The sequence below is a fragment of the Zonotrichia albicollis genome, chromosome 26 (assembly GCF_047830755.1).
Source record: "Zonotrichia albicollis isolate bZonAlb1 chromosome 26, bZonAlb1.hap1, whole genome shotgun sequence".
Lineage (NCBI taxonomy): Eukaryota > Metazoa > Chordata > Aves > Passeriformes > Passerellidae > Zonotrichia > Zonotrichia albicollis.
In genome coordinates this window covers 5762616-5784918 of record NC_133844.1, presented here as the reverse complement: position 1 = coordinate 5784918, position 22303 = coordinate 5762616, and the positions used below count along the sequence as shown (strand labels likewise).

The window sequence follows — 22303 nt, the reverse complement described above, 5'->3', positions numbered from 1 at the left end:
TTAACCAATCAATCCCAAAAATTCCAGGTGTAACCATTCCCAGAAATTCCAGCTGTAACCAATCCCAAAAATTCCAGCTGTAACCAATCCCACAGAATTTAAGGGGCCTGGAATTCCTGGAATTCCTCACCCCGAAAAGCTGGGATTGGTGTAGGGAGCTCGGGGAGTTTGGGATGGGATTTTCCAAAGGACAAAAATTCCCACAAAAATTCCAGGTGTAGCCAATCCCACAGAATTCCAGGTGTAACCAATCCCAGAAATTCCAAGGGCAGCCATTCCCATAAATTCCAGCTGGAACCAATCCCATAAATTCCAGGTGTAACCAATCCCACAGAATCTCAGAGGTCTGGAATCCCAGAGAATTCCAGGTGCAGCCAATCCCACAGAATTCCGTGTGTGGAATTCTCAGAAATTCCAGGTGGAACCAATCCCAAAAATTTCAGGTGCAGCCAATCCCCTAATTCCAGGTGTAACCAAGCCCAGAAATTCCAGATGTAACCAATCCCAAAAATTCCAAGGGCAGGCAATCCCATAAATTCTAGGTATAACCAATCCCACAGAATCTCAGAGAATTCCAGGTGTAACCAAACCCAGAAATTCCAGCTGGAACCAATCCCAAAAATTCCAGTGCAGCCAATCCCAAAAATTCCAGGTGTAACCAATCCCACAGAATCTCAGAGGTCTGGAATCCCAGAGAATTCCAGGTGTAACCAATCCCAGAAATTCCAGCTGGAACCAATCCCACAGAATTTAAGGGGCCTGGAATCCCTCAGAATTCCAGATGTAACCAATCCCACAAATTCCAAGGGCAGCCAATCCCAAAAATTCCAGGGATAACCAATGGCTCAGAATTCCAGGTGTAACCATTCCCATAAATTCCAGCTGGAACCAATCCCACAGAATTTAAGGGGCCTGGAATCCCAGAGAATTCCAAGGGCAGCAAATCCTGCAGAATCCCAGAGGTCTGGAATCCCAGAGAATTCCAGGTGTAACCAATCCCATAAATTCCAGCTGTAACCAATCCCAGAGGATCCCAGGTGTAACCTGGGATGCCAGAGAATTCCAAATGTAACCAATCCCGGAAATTCCAAGTGTAGGAAATCCCACAGAAATCCAGATGTACCCTGGGATCCCACAGAATCCCAGGTGCATCCAATCCCAGAAATTCCAGGTCTAACCAATCCCACAGAATTCCAAGGGCCTGGAATCCCAGAGAATTTCAGGTGCAAACTGGAATCCCACAGAATTCCAGGTGTAACCAATCCCAGAAATTCCAGAGGCAGCCAATCCCAGGGAATCCCAGGTGCATCCAATCCCAGAAATTCCAGCTGTAACCAATCCCACAGAATTCCAGCTGTAACCTGGGATCCCAAAGAATTCCAGGTGTAACCAATCCCAGAGGATCCCAGGTACAACCAATCCCAGAAATTCCAGTGCATCCAATCCCATAGAATTCCAGCCCCACAGAATTCCAGCTGTAACCTGGGATCCCACAGAATTCCATTTCTATCCCAGCATCCCAGATTCCCACAGCACAATTTTCCCATTTTTCACCATCCCGGCCATTCCCCTCCCAATTTTCTTCTCCGTGCTATTGAGAGACGTGAAAACTGTGGAAAAACCACCCACAATTCCCAGAAAAAACCTGGAAAAATCCCATAAATCCCCTCTAATTCCATGTTTTTCCTCGGCAGCATCACCAACCTGAAGTACTGGGGCCGCTGCGAGCCGATCACCTCCAAGACCCTGCAGCTGCTCAACGACCTCTCCATCGGATATCCTTCGGAAAAAATTCCCAAATCCTCGGGAAAAGCTCATCCCAAAATTCCCCTGCCATGGCAGCACCCCCACATTCCCGCTTTTCCATCGGATTTGTGGGAATGAGGGGGGAGAAGGGCGGGATGAGGCCGGCGGGGGTGTGGGTTATTGGGGATTTGGGTGTTGGTTATTTCTGTTGGAGTTGGAGTTTTCTACAGGGAGTTGCAGTGTGGCTGCTGGTTTTCCGGGAATTCCAGAGGTTTTTCGGGAATTCCATAAATTCCTGGGGTTCCAGAGGTTTCAGGAATTCCACAAATCCCTGGAATTAAGGGCGGGATGAGGCCGGCAGGGCTGTGGGTTATTGGGGATTTGGGTGTTGGTTATTCCGTTGGAGTTGGAGTTTTCCACGGGGAGTTGTGGTGTGGCTGCTGGTTTTCCGGGAATTCCAGAGGTTTTTCGGGAATTCCGTAAATTTCTGGGATTCCAGAGGTTTTTGGGAATTCCATAAATTCCTGGGATTCCAGAGGTTTCAAGGAATTCCACAAATTCCTGGGATTCCACAAATTCCTGAGATTCCAAAGGTTTTGGGAATTCCACAAATTCCTGGAATTCCAGAGGTTTCAGGAATTCCACAAATTCCTGGGGTTCCAGAGGTTTTCAGGAATTCCATAAATTCCTGGAATTCCAGAGGTTTCAAGGAATTCCATAAATTCCTGGGATTCCAGAGGTTTTCAGGAATTCCATAAATTCCTGGGATTCCAGAGGTTTCCAGGAATTCCATAAATTCCTGGGATTCCAGAGGTTTTCAGGAATTCCATAAATCCCTGGAATTCCAAAGGTTTCAGGAATTCCATAAATTCCTGGGATTCCAGAGGTTTCAGGAATTCCATAAATTCCTGGGATTCCAGAGTTTCAAGGAATTCCATAAATTCCTGGGATTCCGGAATTTCCAGGAATTCCAGACCCTGAGTTTTTCCCCAGGACATCTCTCCAAGCCAAGATTTACAAAATTTGAATTATCCTTGGAAAAACCATAAATTTCCCAATTTCTGAGTAATCCAAGCCCAATCCCATTTTTCCAGCCTGGTCCTGGAAGTGATTCCCAGGAATTCCATAAATTCCAGGAATTCCACAAATTCCAGACCCTGAGTTTTCCCCCAGGATGTCTCCCCAAGCCGAGATTTGGATTATCCTTGGAAGAAACATAAAATTTCCCAATTTCCTGAGTAATCCAGCCCCAATCCCATTTTTCCAGCCTGGTCCTGGAAGTGTTTTCCATGAATTCCAGAACTTCCAGGAATTCCAGAATTTACAGGAATTCCAGAAGTTCCCGAGTTTTTCCCCAACGGTCACCAAGGCTCTCCTCAAAATTGAGATTTGCACAATTTGGATTATCCTTGGAAAAAACATAAAATTCCCAACTTCTGGAATATTCCAGGCCCAATCCCATTTTTCCAGCCTGGTCCTGGAAGTGATTCCCAGGAATTCCTGAATTTCCAGGAATTCCATAAATTCCAGACCCTGAGTTTTTCCCAGGACGTCTCCCCAAGATGAGATTTACAAAATTTGGATTATCTTTGTAAGAAACAAAACATTCCCAATTTCCTGAGTAATCCAAGCCCAATCCCATTTTTCCAGCCTGGGCCTGGAAGTGTTTTCCATAAATTCCAGGAATTCCAGAAGTTCCTGAATTTTTTTACCAGGGGTCACCAAGGCTCTCCCCAAGATGAGATTTTCAAAATTTGGATTATCCTTAGAAAAACCCATAAATTCCCAATTTCCTGAGTAATCCAGGCCCAATCCCATTTTTCCACCCTGGGCCTGGAAGTGATTCCCAGGAATTCCATAAATTCCAGGAATTCCAGAAATTTCAGGCCTGGATTTTTTTCCCAGGGGTCACCAAGGCTCTCCACAAATTGAGATTTTCAAAATTTGAATTATCCTTAGAAAAAAACATAAATTTCCCAATTTCCTGAATATTCCAGCCCCATTCCCATTTTTCCAGCCTGGTCCTGGAAGTGATTCCCAGGAATTCCAGAATTTCCAGGAATTCCACAAATTCCAGACCTTGAGTTTTCCCCAGTGATCACCAAGGCTCTCCCCAAGCCGCGATTTACAAAATTTGGATTATCCTTGGAAGAAACATAAAATTTCCCAATTTCCTGAATCAACCTGCCCCAATCCCATTTTTCCAGCCTGGTCCTGGAAGTGATTCCCACAAATTCCACAAATTCCATAAATTCCAGAAGTTCCTGAGTTTTCCCCAGGACTTCTCCCCAAGATGAGATTTACAAAATTTGGATTATCCTTGGATGAAACATAAAATTCCCAATTTCCTGAGTAATCCAAGCCCAATCCCATTTTTCCAGCCTGATTCCCAGGAATTCCACAAATTCCAGGAATTCCAGAAGTTCCTGAGTTTTTCCCCAACGGTCACCAAGGCTTTCCCCAAGCCGCAATTTTCAAAATTTGGATTATCCTTAGAAAAAAACATAAATTTCCCAATTTCTGAGTAATCCAGCCCCAATCCCATTTTTCCAGCCTGGCTCTGGAAATTATTTTCCAGGAATTCCAGAATTTCCAGGAATTCCACAACTTTCAGAAATTCCTGAGTTTTTCCCCAGTGATCACCGAGCCAAAATCTCCCCAAGCCAAGATTTTCAAAATTTGGATTATCCTTAGAAAAACCCATAAATTTCCCAATTTCCTGAGTAATCCAGGCAATTCCCAATTTCTGAGTAATCCAGACCCAATCCCATTTTTCCAGCCTGGTCCTGGAAGTGATTCCCAGGAATTCCACAATTTCCAGGAATTCCAGAATTTCCAAGAATTCCAGACCCTGAGTTTTCCCCAGGACTTCTCCCCAAGCCAAGATTTGCAAAATTTGAATTACCCTTAGAAAAACCCATAAATTTCCCAATTTCCTGAGTAATCCAACCCCATTCCCATTTTTCCAGCCTTTTCCTGGAAGTGATTCCCAGAAATTCCACAAATTCCATAAATTCCAGAAGTTCCTGAGTTTTTCCCTAATGGTCACCAAGGCTCTCCCCCAAATTGAGATTTGCACAATTTGGATTGTCCTTGGAAAAAACAAAGAATTCCCAATTTGCTGAATAATCCAGCCCCAGTCCCATTTTTCTAGCCTGGTCCTGGGAGTGTTTTTTCCAGGAATTCCAGGAATTCCAGAATTTCCAGAAATTCCAGACCCTGAGTTTTTCCCCAGGACGTCTCCCCAAACCGAGATTTACAAAATTTGAATTATCCTTAGAAAAAACCCATAAATTTCCCAATTTCTGAGTAATCCAACCCCAATCCCATTTTTCCATCCTTTCCCTGGAAGTGTTTTCCATGAATTCCAGAATTTCCTGGAATTCCAGAATTTACAGGAATTCCAGAAATTCCAGAGTTTTTCCCCAACGGTCACCAAGGCTCTCCCCAAGCCGCGATTTACAAAATTTGAATTACCCTTATAAAAAACCCATAAAATTCCCAATTTTCTGAATATTCCAGCCCCAATCCCATTTTCCCACCCTTTCCCTGGCCAATTCCCATGGAATTTTTTGGGAATTCCGTCCATCCCATCCTCGCTGCCTCTTCCTTGACGCCCTGCACCTACAGCAGCGTCCGCAAGCTGGTCAAGCTCAGCGCCGTGCAGTTCATGCTCAACAACCACACGGTGAGCGCCGCGTTCCCAAGGAAAATTCCCAAAAAAAATTCCCAAAGAAAATTCCCAAAGAAAATTCCATCCTCTGCAATTCCATCTCCCCCTCCAGGGTTTCTGTGGTGCTGGAAAATTTTTTTGGGGTTTTTTTGGGTGGAATATTTTGGTTTTTAGGGGGATGGTGAGCGCCACATTCCCAAGGAAAATTCCCAAAGAAAATTCCCAAAGAAGAAAATTCCCAAAGAAAGAAAATTCCATCCTCTGGAATTCCATCTCCCTCCCCAGGGTTTCTGTGGTGCTGGAAAATTTTTTTGGGGGTTTTTTTGGTGGAATATTTTGGTTTTTAGGGGGATGGTGAGCGCCGCATTCCCAAAGAAAATTCCCAAGGAAAATTCCCAAAAAAAATTCCCAAAGAAAATTCCCAAAGAAAATTCCATCCTCTGGAATTCCATCTCCCTCTCCAGGGTTTCTGTGGTGCTGGAAAATTTTTTGGGGTTTTTTTGATGGAATATTTTGGTTTTTAGGGGGATGGTGAGCGCCACATTCCCAAGGAAAATTCCCAAAAAAAATTCCCAAAGAAGAAAATTCCCAACCAAAATTCCATCCTCTGGAATTCCATCTCCCTTCCCGGGGTTTCTGTGGTGCTGGAAATTTTTTTGGGTTTTTTTTTGGGTGGAATATTTTGGTTTTTAGGGGGATGGTGAGCGCCACATTCCCAAAGGAAATTCCCAAAGAAAGAAAATTCCCGACAAAAATTCCATCCTCTGGAATTCCATCTCCCTCCCCGGGGTTTCTGTGGTGCTGGAAAATTTTTTTGGGGTTTTTTTGGGGGTGAAATATTTTGGTTTTTAGGGGGATGGTGAGCGCCACATTCCCAAAGGAAATTCCCAAAGAAAATTCCCAAAGAAGAAAATTCCCAAAGAAAATTCCATCCTCTGGAATTCCATCTCCTTCTCCAGGGTGTCTGTGGTGCTGGAAAATTTTTTTGGGGTTTTTTTGGGTGGAATATTTTGGTTTTTAGGGGGATGGTGAGCGCCACATTCCCAAGGAGAATTCCCAAAGAAAAAAATTCCCAAAGAAAATTCCATCCTCTGGAATTCCATCTCCCTCTCCAGGGTTTCTGTGGCGCTGGAAAATTTTTTTTTGGGGTTTTTTTTGGTGGAATATTTTGGTTTTTAGGGGATGGGGTTTGGGGTTCCCAAAGGTTTTTTGCTCTCCAAGCTCATTCCTGGAAAATTCCTGGTGTGGGATTGGGGAGTTCAGGGATCGTTTCCAGGAATTCCTGGAATTAAAGGAAGTTTTCCAGGAATGTTTTCCCTGCATTCCTGGAGTTCAGGGCATGTTTTCCAAGTATTTCCAGGAGTTCCCATAATGTTTTCCAGGCTTTCCTGGAATTAAGGGAAGTTTTCCAGGCAATTCCAGCAATGTTTTCCAGGAATTCCTGGAGTTCAGGGAGGTTTTCCAGGCATTTCCAAGAATTCCTGGTGTTCCCATAATGTTTTCCAGGAATTCTTGGAATTAAAGGAAGTTTTCCAGGCATTTTCAGGAATGTTTTCCCTGCATTCATTGATGATTTCCAGGAGGTTTTCCTGGAATTCCTGGAGTTCCCAGGAGGTTTTCCTGGCATTCTTGGAATTAAAGGAAGTTTTCCAGGAATGTTTTCCCTGCATTCTTAGATTTCAGGGATGATTTCCAGGAGGTTTCCCAGGAATTTCTGGAATTACAGGAAGTTTTCCAGACATTTCCAGGAATGTTTTCCCTGCATTTTTAAGAGTTATGGGATGATTCCCAGGCATTTCCAAGAATTCCTGGAGTTCCCATAATGTTTTCCAGACTTTCCTGGAGTTCAGGAATTATTTCCAGGAGGTTTCCCAGGAATTCCTGGAGTTCCCAGGAGGTTTTCCAGGAATTCCTGGAATTAAGGGAGGTTTTCCAGGCAATTCCAGGAATGTTTTCCCTGCATTCTTAGATTTCAGGGATGATTTCCAGGCATTTCCAAGAATTCCTGGAGTTCCCAGGATGATTTCCAGGCATTCCTGGAGTTCATTGATGATTTCCAGGATTTTTTCCAGGCATTTCTAGAATTAAGGGAGGTTTTCCAGGCATTTCCAGCAATGTTTTCCAGGCATTCATTGATGATTTCCAGGAGGTTTTCCAGGAATTCCTGGAATTCAGGGAATGTTTTCCAAGTATTTCCAGGAGTTCCCATAATGTTTTCCAGGAATTCTTGGAATTAAAGGAGATTTTCCAGGCATTTCCAGCAAGGTTTTCCCGGCATTCCTGGGGTTCATTGATGATTTCCAGGAGGTTTTCCTGGAATTCCTGAAGTTCAGGGATGTTTTCCAGGATGTTTTCCAGGCATTCCTGGAATTAAAGGAAGTTTTCCAGACAATTCCTGGAATGGTTTCTTGGCATTCCTGGAGTTCAGGAATCATTTCCAGGAGGTTTTCCTGGAATTCCTGGAATTAAGGGAGGTTTTCCAGGCAATTCCAGGAATGTTTTCCAGGCATTCATTGATGATTTCCAGGAGGTTTTCCAGGAATTCCTGGAATTCAGGGAATGTTTTCCAAGTATTTCCAGGAGTTCCCATAATATTTTCCAGGCATTCCTGGAGTTCAGGGATTATTTCCAGGATGTTTTCCAGACATTCCTGGAATTAAAGGAAGTTTTCCAGGCATTTTCAGGAATGTTCTCCCTGCATTTTTCTTGGAGCTCATCCCAATTTTTCCATTTTTTCCAGAGCGAGCATTTTTCCTTCCTGGGAATCAACATTCCTGGGAAATGAAACTTGGAAAAACCCAGATTTCCCATTGGATTTTCCCATTTTTTCTCTGGGAAAAAAATTTTAAAAAACCCCAAAAATCACCTTTTCCATGTGGGAATTTTTTTTCCTGGAGCTCATCCCAATTTTTCCCTATTTTTCCTTCCTGGGAACCAACATTCCTGGGAAATGAAACTTGGAAAAAAAATTTAAAAAAAATCCAAAAATCACCTTTTCCATGTGGGAATTTTTTTCCTGGAGCTCATCCCAATTTTTCCTTTTTTTCCAGAGCAAGCATTTTTCCACTTTTCCTTCCTGGGAATCAACATTCCTGGGAATGCAACTTGGAAAAACCCAGATTTCCCATCGGATTTTCCCATTTTTTCTCTGGAAAAAAAAAACCAAAAAAAATACAAAAATCACTTTTTCCATGTGGGAATTTTTTTTTTTTCCTTCCTCAGCTCATCCCAATTTTCCCTTTTTTCCAGAGCGAGCATTTTTCCTTCCTGGGCATCAACAACCAGTCCAACCTGACGGACATGCGCTGCCGCACCACCTTCTACACCGCCCTGGGCCGCCTCCTCATGGTGGATTTAGGTAAAATTTTCCAGGAATTTCCATGGAATTCCCACTTATTTTGGGATTTATGGAAGTGGGGATTCACCAGGTTAAAGGGGGTTGGGGTGGGAAATGGAAAAAATTGGGAATTTTGGGGGTGGTGAAAGGGAATTTGGGAAAATGAGGGGTGAAGTTTTTACGTCCAACCAAAAATTTGGGAAAAATTTTTTTCTGTCCCAAAATTTGGGATTGGAAAATCCGCAAAATTGGGGAGTGAAATCCCAAAAAGATTTGGGGTGAATTTCCAATCCCAATAAGATTTGGGGATAAATTTTCCCTGGATTTTCCATGGTTTTTGTAAAGGAGGATGAGGATCAGTACGAGCAGTTCATGGGGGATTTTTCCGTGTTTTCCCATGGATTTTCCCATGGGTTTTTCCATTGATTTCCCATGGATTTTTCCATATTTCCATCCAATGGATTTTTCCATGTTTTCCCACGGATTTCCAATGGGTTTTTCTATTGATTTTTCCATATTTCCCATGGATTTTTCCATGATTTTCCATGTTTGTTTTCCAGGAATGGATTAGGATCAGCCCAAGCAGTTCATGGGGGATTTTCCCATAGATTTTCCATGTTTTCTCCATGTTTTTCCATAATTTTTCCATTTGTCCCATGTTTTTCCGTGTCCTCAAGAGGAGGACAAGGATCAGTACAAGCAGTTCATGAGGGATTTTTCCATGTTTTCCCATGGATTTTTCCATTGATTTCCCATGGATTTTTCCATGGATTTTTCCATTGATTTTCCATGGATTTTTCCATATTTCCCATGGATTTTTCCATATTTCCATCCAATGGATTTTTCCGTGTTTTCCCGTGGATTTCCCATGGGTTTTTCCATGGATTTTTCCATGGGTTTTTCCATTGATTTTTCCATATTTTCCATGGATTTTTCCATGATTTCCCATGGATTTTTCCATGATTTCCCATGGATTTTTCCATGATTTTCCGTGTTTGTTTTCCAGGAGTGGATTAGGATCAGTACGAGCAGTTCATGGGGGGTTTTTCCATGGATTTTCCCGTGAATTTCCATGATTTTTCCATGGATTTTTCCATGTTTTCTCCATGTTTTCCCATGGATTTTCCCATGGATTTTTCCATGATTTTCCATGTTTTCTCCATGTCTTTCCTTGGATTTCCCATGTTTTTGCAAGGGAAGGACGAGGATCAGTATGAGCAGTTCATGAGGGATTTTTCCCTGTTTTCCATGTTTTCCCATGAATTTTTCCATGATTTTCCATGTTTGTTTTCCAGGAGTGGATTAGGATCAGTACAAGCAGTTCATGGGGGATTTTCCCATGGATTTCCCATGGATTTTCCCATAATTTTTCCCTGTTTTCCAGGGGAGGACGAGGATCAGTACGAGCAGTTCATGAGTGATTTTTCCATAGATTTTTCCATGTTTTTCCCATTTTCCAGGAGAAGATGAGGATCAGTACGAGCAGTTCATGGGCGATTTTTCCATGGATTTTTCCATGATTTTTCCATGTTTTTCCCATTTTCCAGGGGAGGACGAGGATCAGTACGAGCAGTTCATGAGTGATTTTTCCATAGATTTTTCCATGGATTTTTCCACGTTTTTCCCATGGATTTTTCCATGGATTTTTCCATGTTTTCCAGGAGAAGATAAGGATCAGTACGAGCAGTTCATGGGCGATTTTTCCATGGATTTTTCCATGTTTTTTCCATGTTTTTCCCATTTTCCAGGGGAGGACGAGGATCAGTCTGAGCAATTCATGAGTGATTTTCCCATAGATTTTTCCATGATTTTTCCATGTTTTTTCCAGGAGAGGACGAGGATCAGTACGAGCAGTTCATGGGGGATTTTCCCATGGATTTTTCCATGATTTTTCCATGTTTTTCCCATTTTCCAGGAGAAGATGAGGATCAGTACGAGCAGTTCATGGGCGATTTTCCCATGATTTTTCCATGGATTTTTCCCTGTTTTCCAGGGGAGGACGAGGATCAGTATGAGCAGTTCATGAGTGATTTTTCCATAGATTTTCCCATGGATTTTTCCATGTTTTCCAGGGGAGGACGAGGATCAGTACGAGCAGTTCATGGGGGATTTTTCCATGGATTTTTCCATGGATTTTTCCATAGATTTTTCCATAGATTTTCCCATGGATTTTTCCATGATTTTCCCATGTTTTTCCCGTTTTCCAGGAGAAGATGAGGATCAGTACGAGCAGTTCATGGGGGATTTTTCCATGGATTTTCCCATAGATTTTTCCATGTTTTTTCCATGTTTTCCCTGTTTTCCAGGAGAGGACGAGGATCAGTACGAGCAGTTCATGAGGGATTTTCCCATGGATTTTTCCATGTTTTTCCCATGTTTTCCAGGAGAAGATGAGGATCAGTACGAGCAGTTCATGGGCGATTTTTCCATAGATTTTCCCATGTTTTTTCCAGGGGAGGACGAGGATCAGTACGAGCAGTTCATGGGGGATTTTCCCATGGATTTTCCCATGGATTTTCCATGTTTTTCCCTGTTTTCCAGGAGAAGATGAGGATCAGTACGAGCAGTCCATGAGTGATTTTTCCATGTTTTTTCCATGTTTTCCATGTTTTCCAGGAGAAGACGAGGATCAGTACGAGCAGTTCATGGGCGATTTTCCCATGATTTTCCCATGGATTTTTCCATGATTTTTCCATGTTTTTCCCATTTTCCAGGAGAAGACGAGGATCAGTACGAGCAGTTCATGGGGGATTTTCCCATGGATTTTTCCATGTTTTTCCCATGATTTTTCCCGTTTTCCAGGAGAAGATGAGGATCAGTACGAGCAGTTCATGGGGGATTTTCCCATAGATTTTCCCGTAGATTTTTCCATGTTTTTCCCATTTTCCAGGGGAAGATGAGGATCAGTACGAGCAGTTCATGCTGCCCCTCACCGCTGCCTTCGAGGCCGTGGCTCAGATGTTCAGCACCAACTCCTTCAACGAGCAGGAGGCCAAGGTCAGCCAGGCCCAATCCCCACTGCCCGCTTGTCCCGGGAGCTTTCCCTGGGATCTGGGGGTGCCTGAATCATTTGGGATCAGTTCAGTGGGATTTGGGGGTGCCTGGATCCTTTGGGATCCGTTCAATGGGAATTGGGGGTTCCTGGATCCCTTGGGATCAGTTCAGTGGGAATTGGGGGTGCCTGAATCCCTTGGGATGAGTTCAATGGGAATTGAAGTTCTTGGATCCCTTGGGATCAGTTTAATGGGAATTGGGGCTGCCTGAATCCTTTGGGATCAGTTTAGTGGGAATTGGGATCAGTTCAATGGGAATTGGGATCAGTTTAGTGGGAATTGAAGTTCCTGAATCCCTTGGGATCAGTTTTATGGGAATCAGGGGTGCCTGAATCCATTGGGATCAGTTTAATGGGAATTGGGGATTCCTGGATCCCTTGGGGTCAGTTTAGTGGGAATTTGGGTTCCTGAATCCTTTGGGATCAGTTCAATGGGAATTGGGATTGGTTTGGTGGGAAATGGGGGTGCCTGAATCCTTTGGGATCAGTCCAGAGGGAATTGGGATCACTTTAATGGGAATTGAAGTTCCTGGATCCCTTGGGATCAGTTCAATGGGAATTGGGATCAGTTTAATGGGAATCAGGGGTGCCTGAATCCATTGGGGTAAATTTAGGGGGAATTAGGGGTTCCTGAATCCATTGGGATCAGTTTAGTGGGAATTGGGATCAGTTTGATGGGAATTGGGGTGCCTGAATTTTACTCTTTTGTATTGTTCTATTTTATTCCATTCTTTCTTATATTTTTATTCTATTTTTTCTATTTATTTTATTTTATTTTATTTTATTTTAATTTATTTTATGTTATTTTTATTTTATTTTATCTATTTTTATTTTATTTTATTTTATTTTATTTCATTTCATTTTATGTTTTTTTATTTTATTTTTTTTATTTTTTTATTTTATTTTATTTTACTTTATTTTATTTTATTTTACTTTATTTTATTCTATTTCATTTTATTTTATTTTTATGTTATTTTATTTTATTTTATTTTATTTTACTTTATGTTATTTTATTTCTGTTATTTCTGTTATTCCTTGCCTGCAGCGCACGCTGGTGGGGCTGGTGCGGGACCTGCGGGGCATCGCCTTCGCCTTCAACGCCAAGACCAGCTTCATGATGCTCTTCGAGTGGATGTATCCTCATCCCAAATCCTGATCCCATCCCAAATCCTGATCCCAAATTCTGATCCTGATCCTGATCCCAAATCCTGATCCTGATCCCAAATCCCGATCCTGATCCCAAATCCCAAATCCTGATCCTGACACCAAATCCTGATCAATATCCCAAATCCTGATTCCGATTCTGATCCTGAATCCTGATTCCAATCCTGATCCCAAATCCTGATCCTGATCCAGATCCCAAATCCCGAATCCTGATCCCATCCCAAATTCTGATCCTGATTGAGATTCCAAATCCTGATTCCGATTCTGATCCCAAATCCTGATCCCAAATCCTGAATCCATCCTAAATCCCAAATCCCGATCCCAAATCTTGATCCCAAATCCTGATCCTGATCCAGATCCTGATCCCATCCCAAATCCTCATCCCAATCCTGATCGATATCCCAAATCCCGATCCCAAATCCTGATTCCCATCCTGATCCCATCCCAAATCCTGATCCCAAATCCTGATCGAGATCCCAAATCCCAATCCCATCCCAAATTCTGATCCTGATCCTGATTGTGATCCCAAATCCTGATCCCAATCCTGATCCCATCCTAAATCCCAAATCCTGATCCCAAATCCTGATCCTGACACCAAATCCTGATCCCAAATCTTGATCCCAAATCCTGATCCCAGTCCTGATTCCCATCCTGATCCCATTCCAAATCCCAAATCCTGATCGAGATCCCAAATCCTGATCCTGATCCCAAATCCTGATCCCAGTCCTGAATCCATCCTAAATCCCAAATCCTGATCCCAAATCCCAAGTCCTTATCCTCATCTTGATCCCAAATCCTGATCCCAAATCCTGATCCTGATCCCATCCTGATCCCAAGTCCCCATCCCACATCCTGATCCCAAATCTTGATCCAGATCCTGATTCCAATTCTGATCCCAAATCCTGATTCCCATCCTGATCCCATTCCAAATCCCAAATCCTGATTCCGATCCCATCCCAAATCCCAGAATCCCAGGATCTCTCTCAATCCCATTTCCCGGGCTCTCCCACCCCGATGATTTTCCAGTACCAAACCCCCCCAATAACCCCCCCAAATTCCCAAATCCCCCTTTTGTGCCCCTTTCCCACCCCGTTCCCGCGGGATCCATCCCGGAAAATCGGGAATTCCTTAATTCCCGCAGTTACCCCTCGTACATGCCCATCCTGCAGAGAGCCATCGAGCTCTGGTACCACGACCCCGCCTGCACCACGCCCGTGCTCAAGCTCATGGCCGAGCTGGTGCACAACAGGTAAAGCTTCCCAAAAACCCGGGAATTCCTGGAATTCTGGGGAGGGGTTCGTTCATCCAACCTGGGTGGTTGTTGCCCCCAAAATCCCCATTTTTTTCCCCAGATCCCAAATTTTTCCACATTTTCTCCCCATCAAATCCCCCTTTTTTTCCCTATTTCCCCCCATCAAATCTCTGGTTTTTCCCAATTTTCATCCTAAATCTCATTTTCCTTCCTAAATGCCTTTTATATCAGGTAGGAAATTCCCAAAAATCTGATATTTCATGGAATTCTGACCATTGGAAGCAGAATTATTTCATCCCACCCTCTGTGGTTGTTGCCCCCCAAAAACTCCCATTTTTTTCCCCTAAATTCCCATTTTTTCCCTATTTTTCCACCATCAAATCCCCATTTTTTCCCCCCATCTTCCTTCCTAAATCCAGTTTGTAACAGGTAGGAAATTCCCAAAAATCCAGGATTTCCTGGAATTCTTGGGAGGGGTTCGTTCATCCCACCCTCTGTGGTTGTTGTCCCACAAAATCCCCATTTTTTTCCCCTAAATCCCCATTTTTCCCCATTTTCTCCCCATCAAATCCCCATTTTTTTCCCTATTTCCCCCCATTAAATCCCCATTTTCCCACCTAAATTCCCATTTATATCAGGCAGGAAATTCCCAAAAATCTGATGTTTCCTGGAATTCTGAGCATTGGAAGCAGAATTATTTCATCCCTCCCTGTGTGGTTGTTGCCTCCAAAAACCCCAATTTTTCCCCCAAATCCCCAATTTTCCACCATCAAATCCCTTTTTTTCCCCCCCAAATCCCATTTTTCTTCCCAAATCCCATTTATAACAGGTAGGAAATTCCCAAAAATTTAGGATTTTGTTGAATTCTGCACTTTTGAAGGGATTTAAAACTTGTTTAAATACCTGGGGGATCCAACCTTTCCTTGGACACTCCAGGGGCAGCCTCGGCTCCTTTGGGAATTCCAGCCCAGCCAGGAATTCCATCCCAAAATCCCATCAAATTTCCCTTTTTCCAATCCTGTGTCCTGTCAATCATCCTTTATCCCAAATCCCCTTCTAGGCTCTTGAAGGGGCTCCAAGATTTCCTTGGATCCTTCCCTTTTCCCACCTTTCCTTGGACATTCCCACAGCATTTCTGGGAATTCCATCCCAGCCAGGAATTCCTTCCCAAAATCCCATCAGATTTCCCTTTTCCAATCCTGTGTCCTGTCCCTCCATCCCTTATCCCAAATCCTCTTCCAGGCTCTGGAAGGGGCTCCAAAATTCCCTTGGATCCTTCCCTTTTCCTTGGACACTCCCGAGGATATTTGGGAATTCCATCCCAGCCAGGAATTCCATCCCAAAATCCCATCAAATCCCACTTTTCCCAGTTTAAATCCATTCCCTGTCCCTCCATCCCTTGTCCCAAATCCTCTTCCAGGCTCTGGAAGGGGCTCCAAAATTCCCTTGGATTCTTTCCTTTTCCCACCTTTCCTTGGACACTCCCAAGGATATTTGGGAATTCCATCCCAGCCAGGAATTCCTTCCCAAAATCCCATCAAATTTCCCTTTTCCCAGTTTAAATCCATTCCCTGTGTCCTGTCCATCCATCCCTTCATCCCGAAATTTGGATTTGTCCCAAATCCCTCTCCAGCTTGGAAGGGGCTCCAAGATTTCCTTGGATCCTTCCCTTTTCCATGGACACTCCCAAGGATATTTGGGAATTCCATCCCAGCCAGGAATTCCTTCCCAAAATCCCATCAATTTTCCCCTTTCCCAGTTTAAATCCATTCCCTGTCCCTCCATCCCTTCATCCCGAAATTTGGATTTGTCCCAGATCCCTCTGCAGCTCTCCCGGAGCTCCTCCAGGCCCTGGAATGTTCTGGAAGCTCTCCCGGGGGTTTCCCTGCTCCAGGGGAGCATTCCCAGCTCTCCCATTCCCGTTTTTCCCGCAGGTCCCAGCGGCTCCAGTTCGATGTCTCCTCTCCCAACGGGATCCTGCTCTTCCGGGAGACCAGCAAGATGATCACGACCTACGGTGGGTGCAGCTGCGGGAAAATCCTGGAAAAATCCATGGAAACATCCTGGAAACATCCTGGAAAAATCCATGGAAACATCCTGGAAAAATCCTGGATTCGTACTGGGTTCATCCTGGAAAAATCCCGGAAAAATTCTGGATTTGTACTGGGTTCATCCTGGAAAAATCTTGGAAACGTTCTGGGTTCATCCTGGAAACAGCCTGGAAAAATCCTGGATTTATCCATGGAAACATCCTGGATTCATCCATGGATAAATTCTGGTTTCATCCTGGATTAATCTGTGGATAAATTTTGAATTCGTACTGGGTTCATCCTGGAAAAATCCTGGATTCTTACGTGGATTAATCCTGGTTTTATCATGGAAAAATCCTGGGTTCATCCTGGAAACATCCTGAAAAAAATCCTGGATTCATCCATGGAAATGTCCTGAAAGCATCCTGGAAAAATTATGGATTAATCCATGGAAAAATCCTGGATTCATACATGGATAAATTCTGGTTTCATCCTGGATTGATCTATGGATAAATCCTGGATTCGTACTGGGTTCATGCTGGAAGCATCCTGGAAAAATCCATGGAAACATCCTGGATTCACCCATGGATAAATCCTGGGTTTATCCTGGAAAAATCTTGGGTTCATCCTGGAAAAATCCTGGATTAATCCATGGATAAATTCTGGTTTCATCCTGGATTAATCCATGGATAAATTCTGAATTCGTACTGGGTTCATCCTGGAAAAATCCATGGATAAATCCTGGGTTCATCCTGGAAAAATTTTGGGTTCATCCTGGAAACATCCTGGAAAAATTCTGGATTCGTACTGGATTCATGCTGGAAGCATCCTGGAAAAATCCATGGAAACATCCTGGATTCATCCATGGATAAATCCTGGATTCATCCTGATTTCATCCTGGAAAAATCCTGGGTTCATCCTGAAAACATCCTGAAAAAGTCCTGGATTTATCCATGGAAGCATCCTGGATTCATCCATGGATAAATTCTGGTTTCATCCGTGATTATTCCGTGGATAAATTCTGAATTCGTACTGGGTTCATCCTGGAAAAATCTTGGATTCATCCTGGAAAAATCCTGGATTTGTACTGGGTTCATCCTGGAAAACTCCATGGAAAAATCCTGGGTTCATCCTGGAAACATCCTGAAAAAATCCTGGATTTATCCATGGAAACATCCTGGATTCATCCAGGAAAAATCATGGATTAATCCATGGATAAATCCTGGGTTCATACTGGGTTCATCCATGGATTCATCCTGGAAAAATCCTGGATTTGTCCATGGAAACATCCTGGATTCATCCATGGAAACATCCTGGATTCATCCATGGATAAATCCTGGTTTCATCCTGGAAAAGTCCTGGGTTCATCCTTAAAACATCCTGGAATTAACCCAAGGATAAATTCTGGATTCATCCATGGAAAAATCCTGGATTCATACATGGATAAATTCTGGTTTCATCCTGGATTGATCTATGGATAAATCCTGGATTCGTACTGGGTTCATCATGGAAACATCCTGGAAGAATCCATGGGAACATCCTGGAATCATCCATGGATTAATCCTGGTTTTATCATGGAAAAATCCTGGGTTCATCCTGGAAACATCCTGAAAAAATCCTGGAAAAATCCATGGAAACATCCTGGATTTATCCAGGAAAAATCATGGATTAATCCATGGATAAATTCTGGTTTCATCCTGGATTAATCTATGGATAAATTTTGAATTCATACTGGATTCATCCTGGAAAAATCCTGGATTCATCCATGGAAGCGTCCTGGAAACATCCTGGATGATAGAATTGTTTGGGTTGGAAAGGAACCATGTAAATAATTCCCAGATTTCAGATTGGAGTGGATTTGGAATCCCATCCCAGTTCCCAGATTTTGGCTTGGATTGGATTTGAAATCCCATCCAGTTTGGAATTCATGGGATCATGGAATGGATGGGCTTGGAGTGGATTTGAAATCCCATCCCAATTCCCAGAATTTGGGTTGGAATGGATTTGGAATCCCCTCCAGCTTGGATGGATTGGGTTGGAATGGATTTGGAATCCCATCCCAGTTCCCAGATTTTGGCTTGGAATGGATTTTAAATGCCATCCCAATTCCCCAGTTTCAGGTTGGAATGGATTTGAAATCCCATCCAGTTTGGAATTCATGGGATTGTGGAATGGATGGGGTTGGAATGGATTTGGAATCCCATCCCAATTCCCAGATTTTGGGTTGGAATGGAGTTGGAATCCCGTCCAGTTTGGATGGAATGGGTTGGAATGGATCTGGAATCCCATCCAGTTTGGAATTCAAGGGATCATGGAATGGATGGGGTTGAAAAGGATTTGGAATCCTGTCCAGTTTGGAGTTCTCATATTTTGATATTTTGGGTTGGAATGGATTTGGAATCCCATCCCAGTTCCCAGATTTTGGGTTGGAATGGATTTGAAATCCTATCTAGTTTGGAATTCATGGGATCATGGAATGGAATGGGTTGGGATGGAATGGGTTGGAATGGAATGGGTTGGGATGGAATGGGTTGGGATGGAATGGGTTGGGATGGAATGGGTTGGATTGGCTTTGGAATCCCATCCATTTGGATGGAATGGGTTGGAATGGATTGGGTTGGGATGCAATGGGTTGGAATGGAGTGGGTTGGGATGGATTGGGTTGGGATGCAATGGGTTGGATTGGAATGGGTTGGAATGTCTTCGGGGCCCCGGGGCGGGATGGAGTGGTGATCCCGAGCCGGAATTCCCGCAGGGAATCGCATCCTGACGCTGGGCGAGGTGCCCAAGGACCAGGTGTACGCGCTGAAGCTCAAGGGCATCTCCATCTGCTTCTCCATGCTGAAGGCGGCGCTCAGCGGCAGCTACGTCAACTTCGGCGTCTTCCGCCTGTACGGGGACGACGCGCTGGACAACGCCCTGCAGACCTTCATCAAGCTGCTGCTCTCCATCCCCCACAGCGACCTGCTGGTGAGGGGCCGCGGCGCCGGGATGGGGGGTGGAATTCTGGTCCTGGGAATGACAGTTCTGTCATGGGAGCTGGAATTCTGGCCCTGGGAATGACAGTTCTGTCATGGGAGCTGGAATTCTGGCCCTGGGAATAACAGTTCCATTCCCAGAATCCCAGTTCGTTCCTGGGAATCGCGATTCCATCCCTGGGAATCCCAGTTCGTTCCTTGGAATCCCAGTTCTGTCCTGGGAATTGGAATTCCGTCCTGGGAATCCAAATTCTGTCCTGGGAATCCCAGTTCCATCCCCAGAATCCCAGTTCTGTCCTGGGAGTTGGAATTCCATCCCTGGGAATCCCAGTTCCATCCCCAGAATCCCAGTTCCTTCCTGGGAATCCCAATTCCATCCTGGGAATTCCAGTTTCATCCCTGGGAATCCCAGTTCCATCCTGGGAATCGCAATTCTATCCCCAGAATTCCAATACCATCCTGGGAATTACAATTCCATCCTGGGAATCCCAGTTCTGTCCTGGGAATACCAATTCCATCCCCAGAATTCCAGTTCCATCCCAGGAATCCAAATTCCATCCTGGGAATGCCAGTTCCATCCTGGGAATTGGAATTCCATCCCTGGGAACCCCAGTTCTGTTCTGGGATTTGGAATTCCATCCCTGGGAATCCCAGTTCCGTCCCCAGAATCCAAATTCTGTCCCTGGGAATCCCAGTTCCCTCCTGGGAATACCAATTCCATCCTGGGAATTACAATTCCTTCCTGGGAATCCCAGTTCCATCCCTGGGAATCGCAATTCCATCCCTGGGGATCCCAGTTCCGTCCTGGGAATCGCAATTCCATCCCCAGAATTCGAGTTCCATCCTGGGAATTCCAGTTCCGTCCCTGGGAATTCCAGTTCCATCCTGGGAGTTGGAATTCCATCCCCGGGAATCCCAGTTCCTTCCCAGGAATCCCAGTTCCTTCCTGGGAATCCAAATTCCGTCATGGGAGTTGGAATTCCATCCCTGGGAATCCCAGTTCCATCCCCAGAATCCCAGTTCTGTCCTGGGAATCCAAATTCTGTCCTGGGAATCCCAGTTCCTTCCTGGGAATTGGAATTCCGTCCCTGGGAATCCCAGTTCAGTCCTGGGAATCCCAATTCCATCCTGGGAATCCCGATTCCATCCCCAGAATTCCAGTTCCATCCCCAGAATTCCAGTTCCATCCCAGGAGAAGCTGGAGGCGAGGAGGGAGGGATGAAGGGGTTGGGGCAGGGATGGGAATGGGCAGCGGGCTCTGGATAAAGCACAGGAAGAATTCCCAGATTTTGGGTGGGAATGGGTTTGAAATCCCATCCCAATTCCCAGATTTTGGTTGGGAAATCCCATCCCAATTCCCAGATTTTGGGTTTGAAATCCCATCCCAATTCCCAGATTCTGGGCAGGAATGGGTTTTAAATCCCATCCCAATTCCCAGATTTTGGGTGGGAATGGATTTGAAATCCCATCCCAATTCCCAAATTTTGGGTGGGAATGGATTTGAAATCCCATCCCAATTCCCAGATTTTCCCTTGGGAAAATAAAAAGTGGGGAAAATTATTGGATGGAGCAGCATTGGGAACATGGAATGGAATTGGAGAGAAGGAAAATGGGAAATGTTGGAATGAATGAGAAGGAAAATGGGAAATGTTGGAATGGGGAGAGAAGGAAAATGGGAAATGTTGAGAAGGAAGAGAAGGAAAATGGGAATTTTGGAATGAATAAGAAGGAAAATGGGAAATGTTGGAATGGGAGAGAGAAGGAAAATGGGAAATGTTGGAATGGGAGAAAATGAAAATGGGAAATGTTGGATTGGGAGAAAAGGAAAATGGGAAATGTTGGGAAGGAAGAGAAGGAAAATGGGAATTTTGCAATGAGAAGGAAAATGGGAAATGTTGGATTGGGAAAAAAGGAAAATGGGAAATGTTGGAATGAATGAGAAGGAAAATGGAAAATGTTGGGAAGGAAGAGAAAGAAAACGGGAAATGTTGGAATGGGAGAAAAGGAAAATGGGAAATGTTGGAATGAATGAGAAGGAAAATGGGAAATGTTGGAATGAATGAGAAGGAAAATGGGAAATGTTGGATTGGGAGAAAAGGAAAATGGGAAATGTTGGAATGAATGAGAAGGAAAATGGGAAATGTTGGAATGGGAGAAAAGGAAAACAGGAAATGTTGGAATAAGAAGGAAAATGGGAAATGTTGGAAAGGAAGAGAAGGAGATGGGAAATCTCTTGGAATAAATCCCATTTTCTGGGGTGGAGAACCCTTGCTCAGTCCTCCCAGCAGATCCACCAGCACATCCCAGCTGATTTCACGACAGGCTGCATTCGGGAATTTTTTGCTTCCAGCAAAACCAAGCCGATTTTTCCTGCTTTTCCTTCAGGATTATCCCAAGCTCAGCCAATCCTACTATTCCCTGCTGGAAGTGCTCACCCAGGACCACATGAACTTCATCGCCAGCCTGGAGCCCCACGTCATCATGTACATCCTGTCCTCCATCTCCGAGGGCCTCACGGCGCTGGGTAACTCCTGCTGCTGCTCCCTCCTGCCCTTCCTGGGGTTTGGGGTGGGATTTTCCTGGGGTTTGTAAAAAAATCAGGGTTAAAAATCCCATTTTCCAGGTGGGGATTGTAATTTTCCATGTGGGGATTTGAATTTTCCATGTGGGGATTCGAATTTTCCGTGTGGGGATTTGAATTTTCCGTGTGGGGATTTGGAATTTGAAGCTGGGATTTCAGTTTTCCGTGTGGGGATTCAAAATTTCCATGTGGGGATTCGAATTTTTCGTATGGGGGTTCGAATTTTCTGTGCGGGGATTTGGAATTTGAAGCTGGGATTCGAATTTTCTGTGTGGGGATTTGAATTTTCCCTGTGGGGATTCGAAATTTCCATGTGGGGATTCCAAATTTCCATGTGGGGATTCAAATTTTCCGTGTGGGGATTCGAATTTTCCACGTGGGGATTTGAATTTTTCATGTGGGGATTCGAATTTTTTGTATGGGGGTTCGAATTTTCTGTGCGGGGATTTGGAATTTGAAGCTGGGATTTGAATTTTCCATGTGGGGATTC

General features: G+C 44.1%; 1 protein-coding gene across 2 annotated transcripts in view; it reads left to right on the top strand.

Annotated features, from left to right (window-relative positions):
* The window catches only part of XPO7 (exportin 7), a 77758-nt gene that overhangs the window by 47300 nt on the left and 8155 nt on the right, over nucleotides 1-22303 (top strand). For both annotated transcript variants that reach the window (XM_074559054.1, XM_074559053.1), the window contains exons 16-24: nucleotides 1695-1775; nucleotides 5371-5434; nucleotides 8669-8777; nucleotides 11647-11753; nucleotides 12854-12942; nucleotides 14114-14221; nucleotides 16159-16241; nucleotides 19010-19224; nucleotides 21618-21756. In XM_074559054.1, the coding sequence (XP_074415155.1) occupies nucleotides 1695-1775; nucleotides 5371-5434; nucleotides 8669-8777; nucleotides 11647-11753; nucleotides 12854-12942; nucleotides 14114-14221; nucleotides 16159-16241; nucleotides 19010-19224; nucleotides 21618-21756 (995 nt within the window). The remainder of the gene's footprint in view (nucleotides 1-1694; nucleotides 1776-5370; nucleotides 5435-8668; nucleotides 8778-11646; nucleotides 11754-12853; nucleotides 12943-14113; nucleotides 14222-16158; nucleotides 16242-19009; nucleotides 19225-21617; nucleotides 21757-22303) is intronic.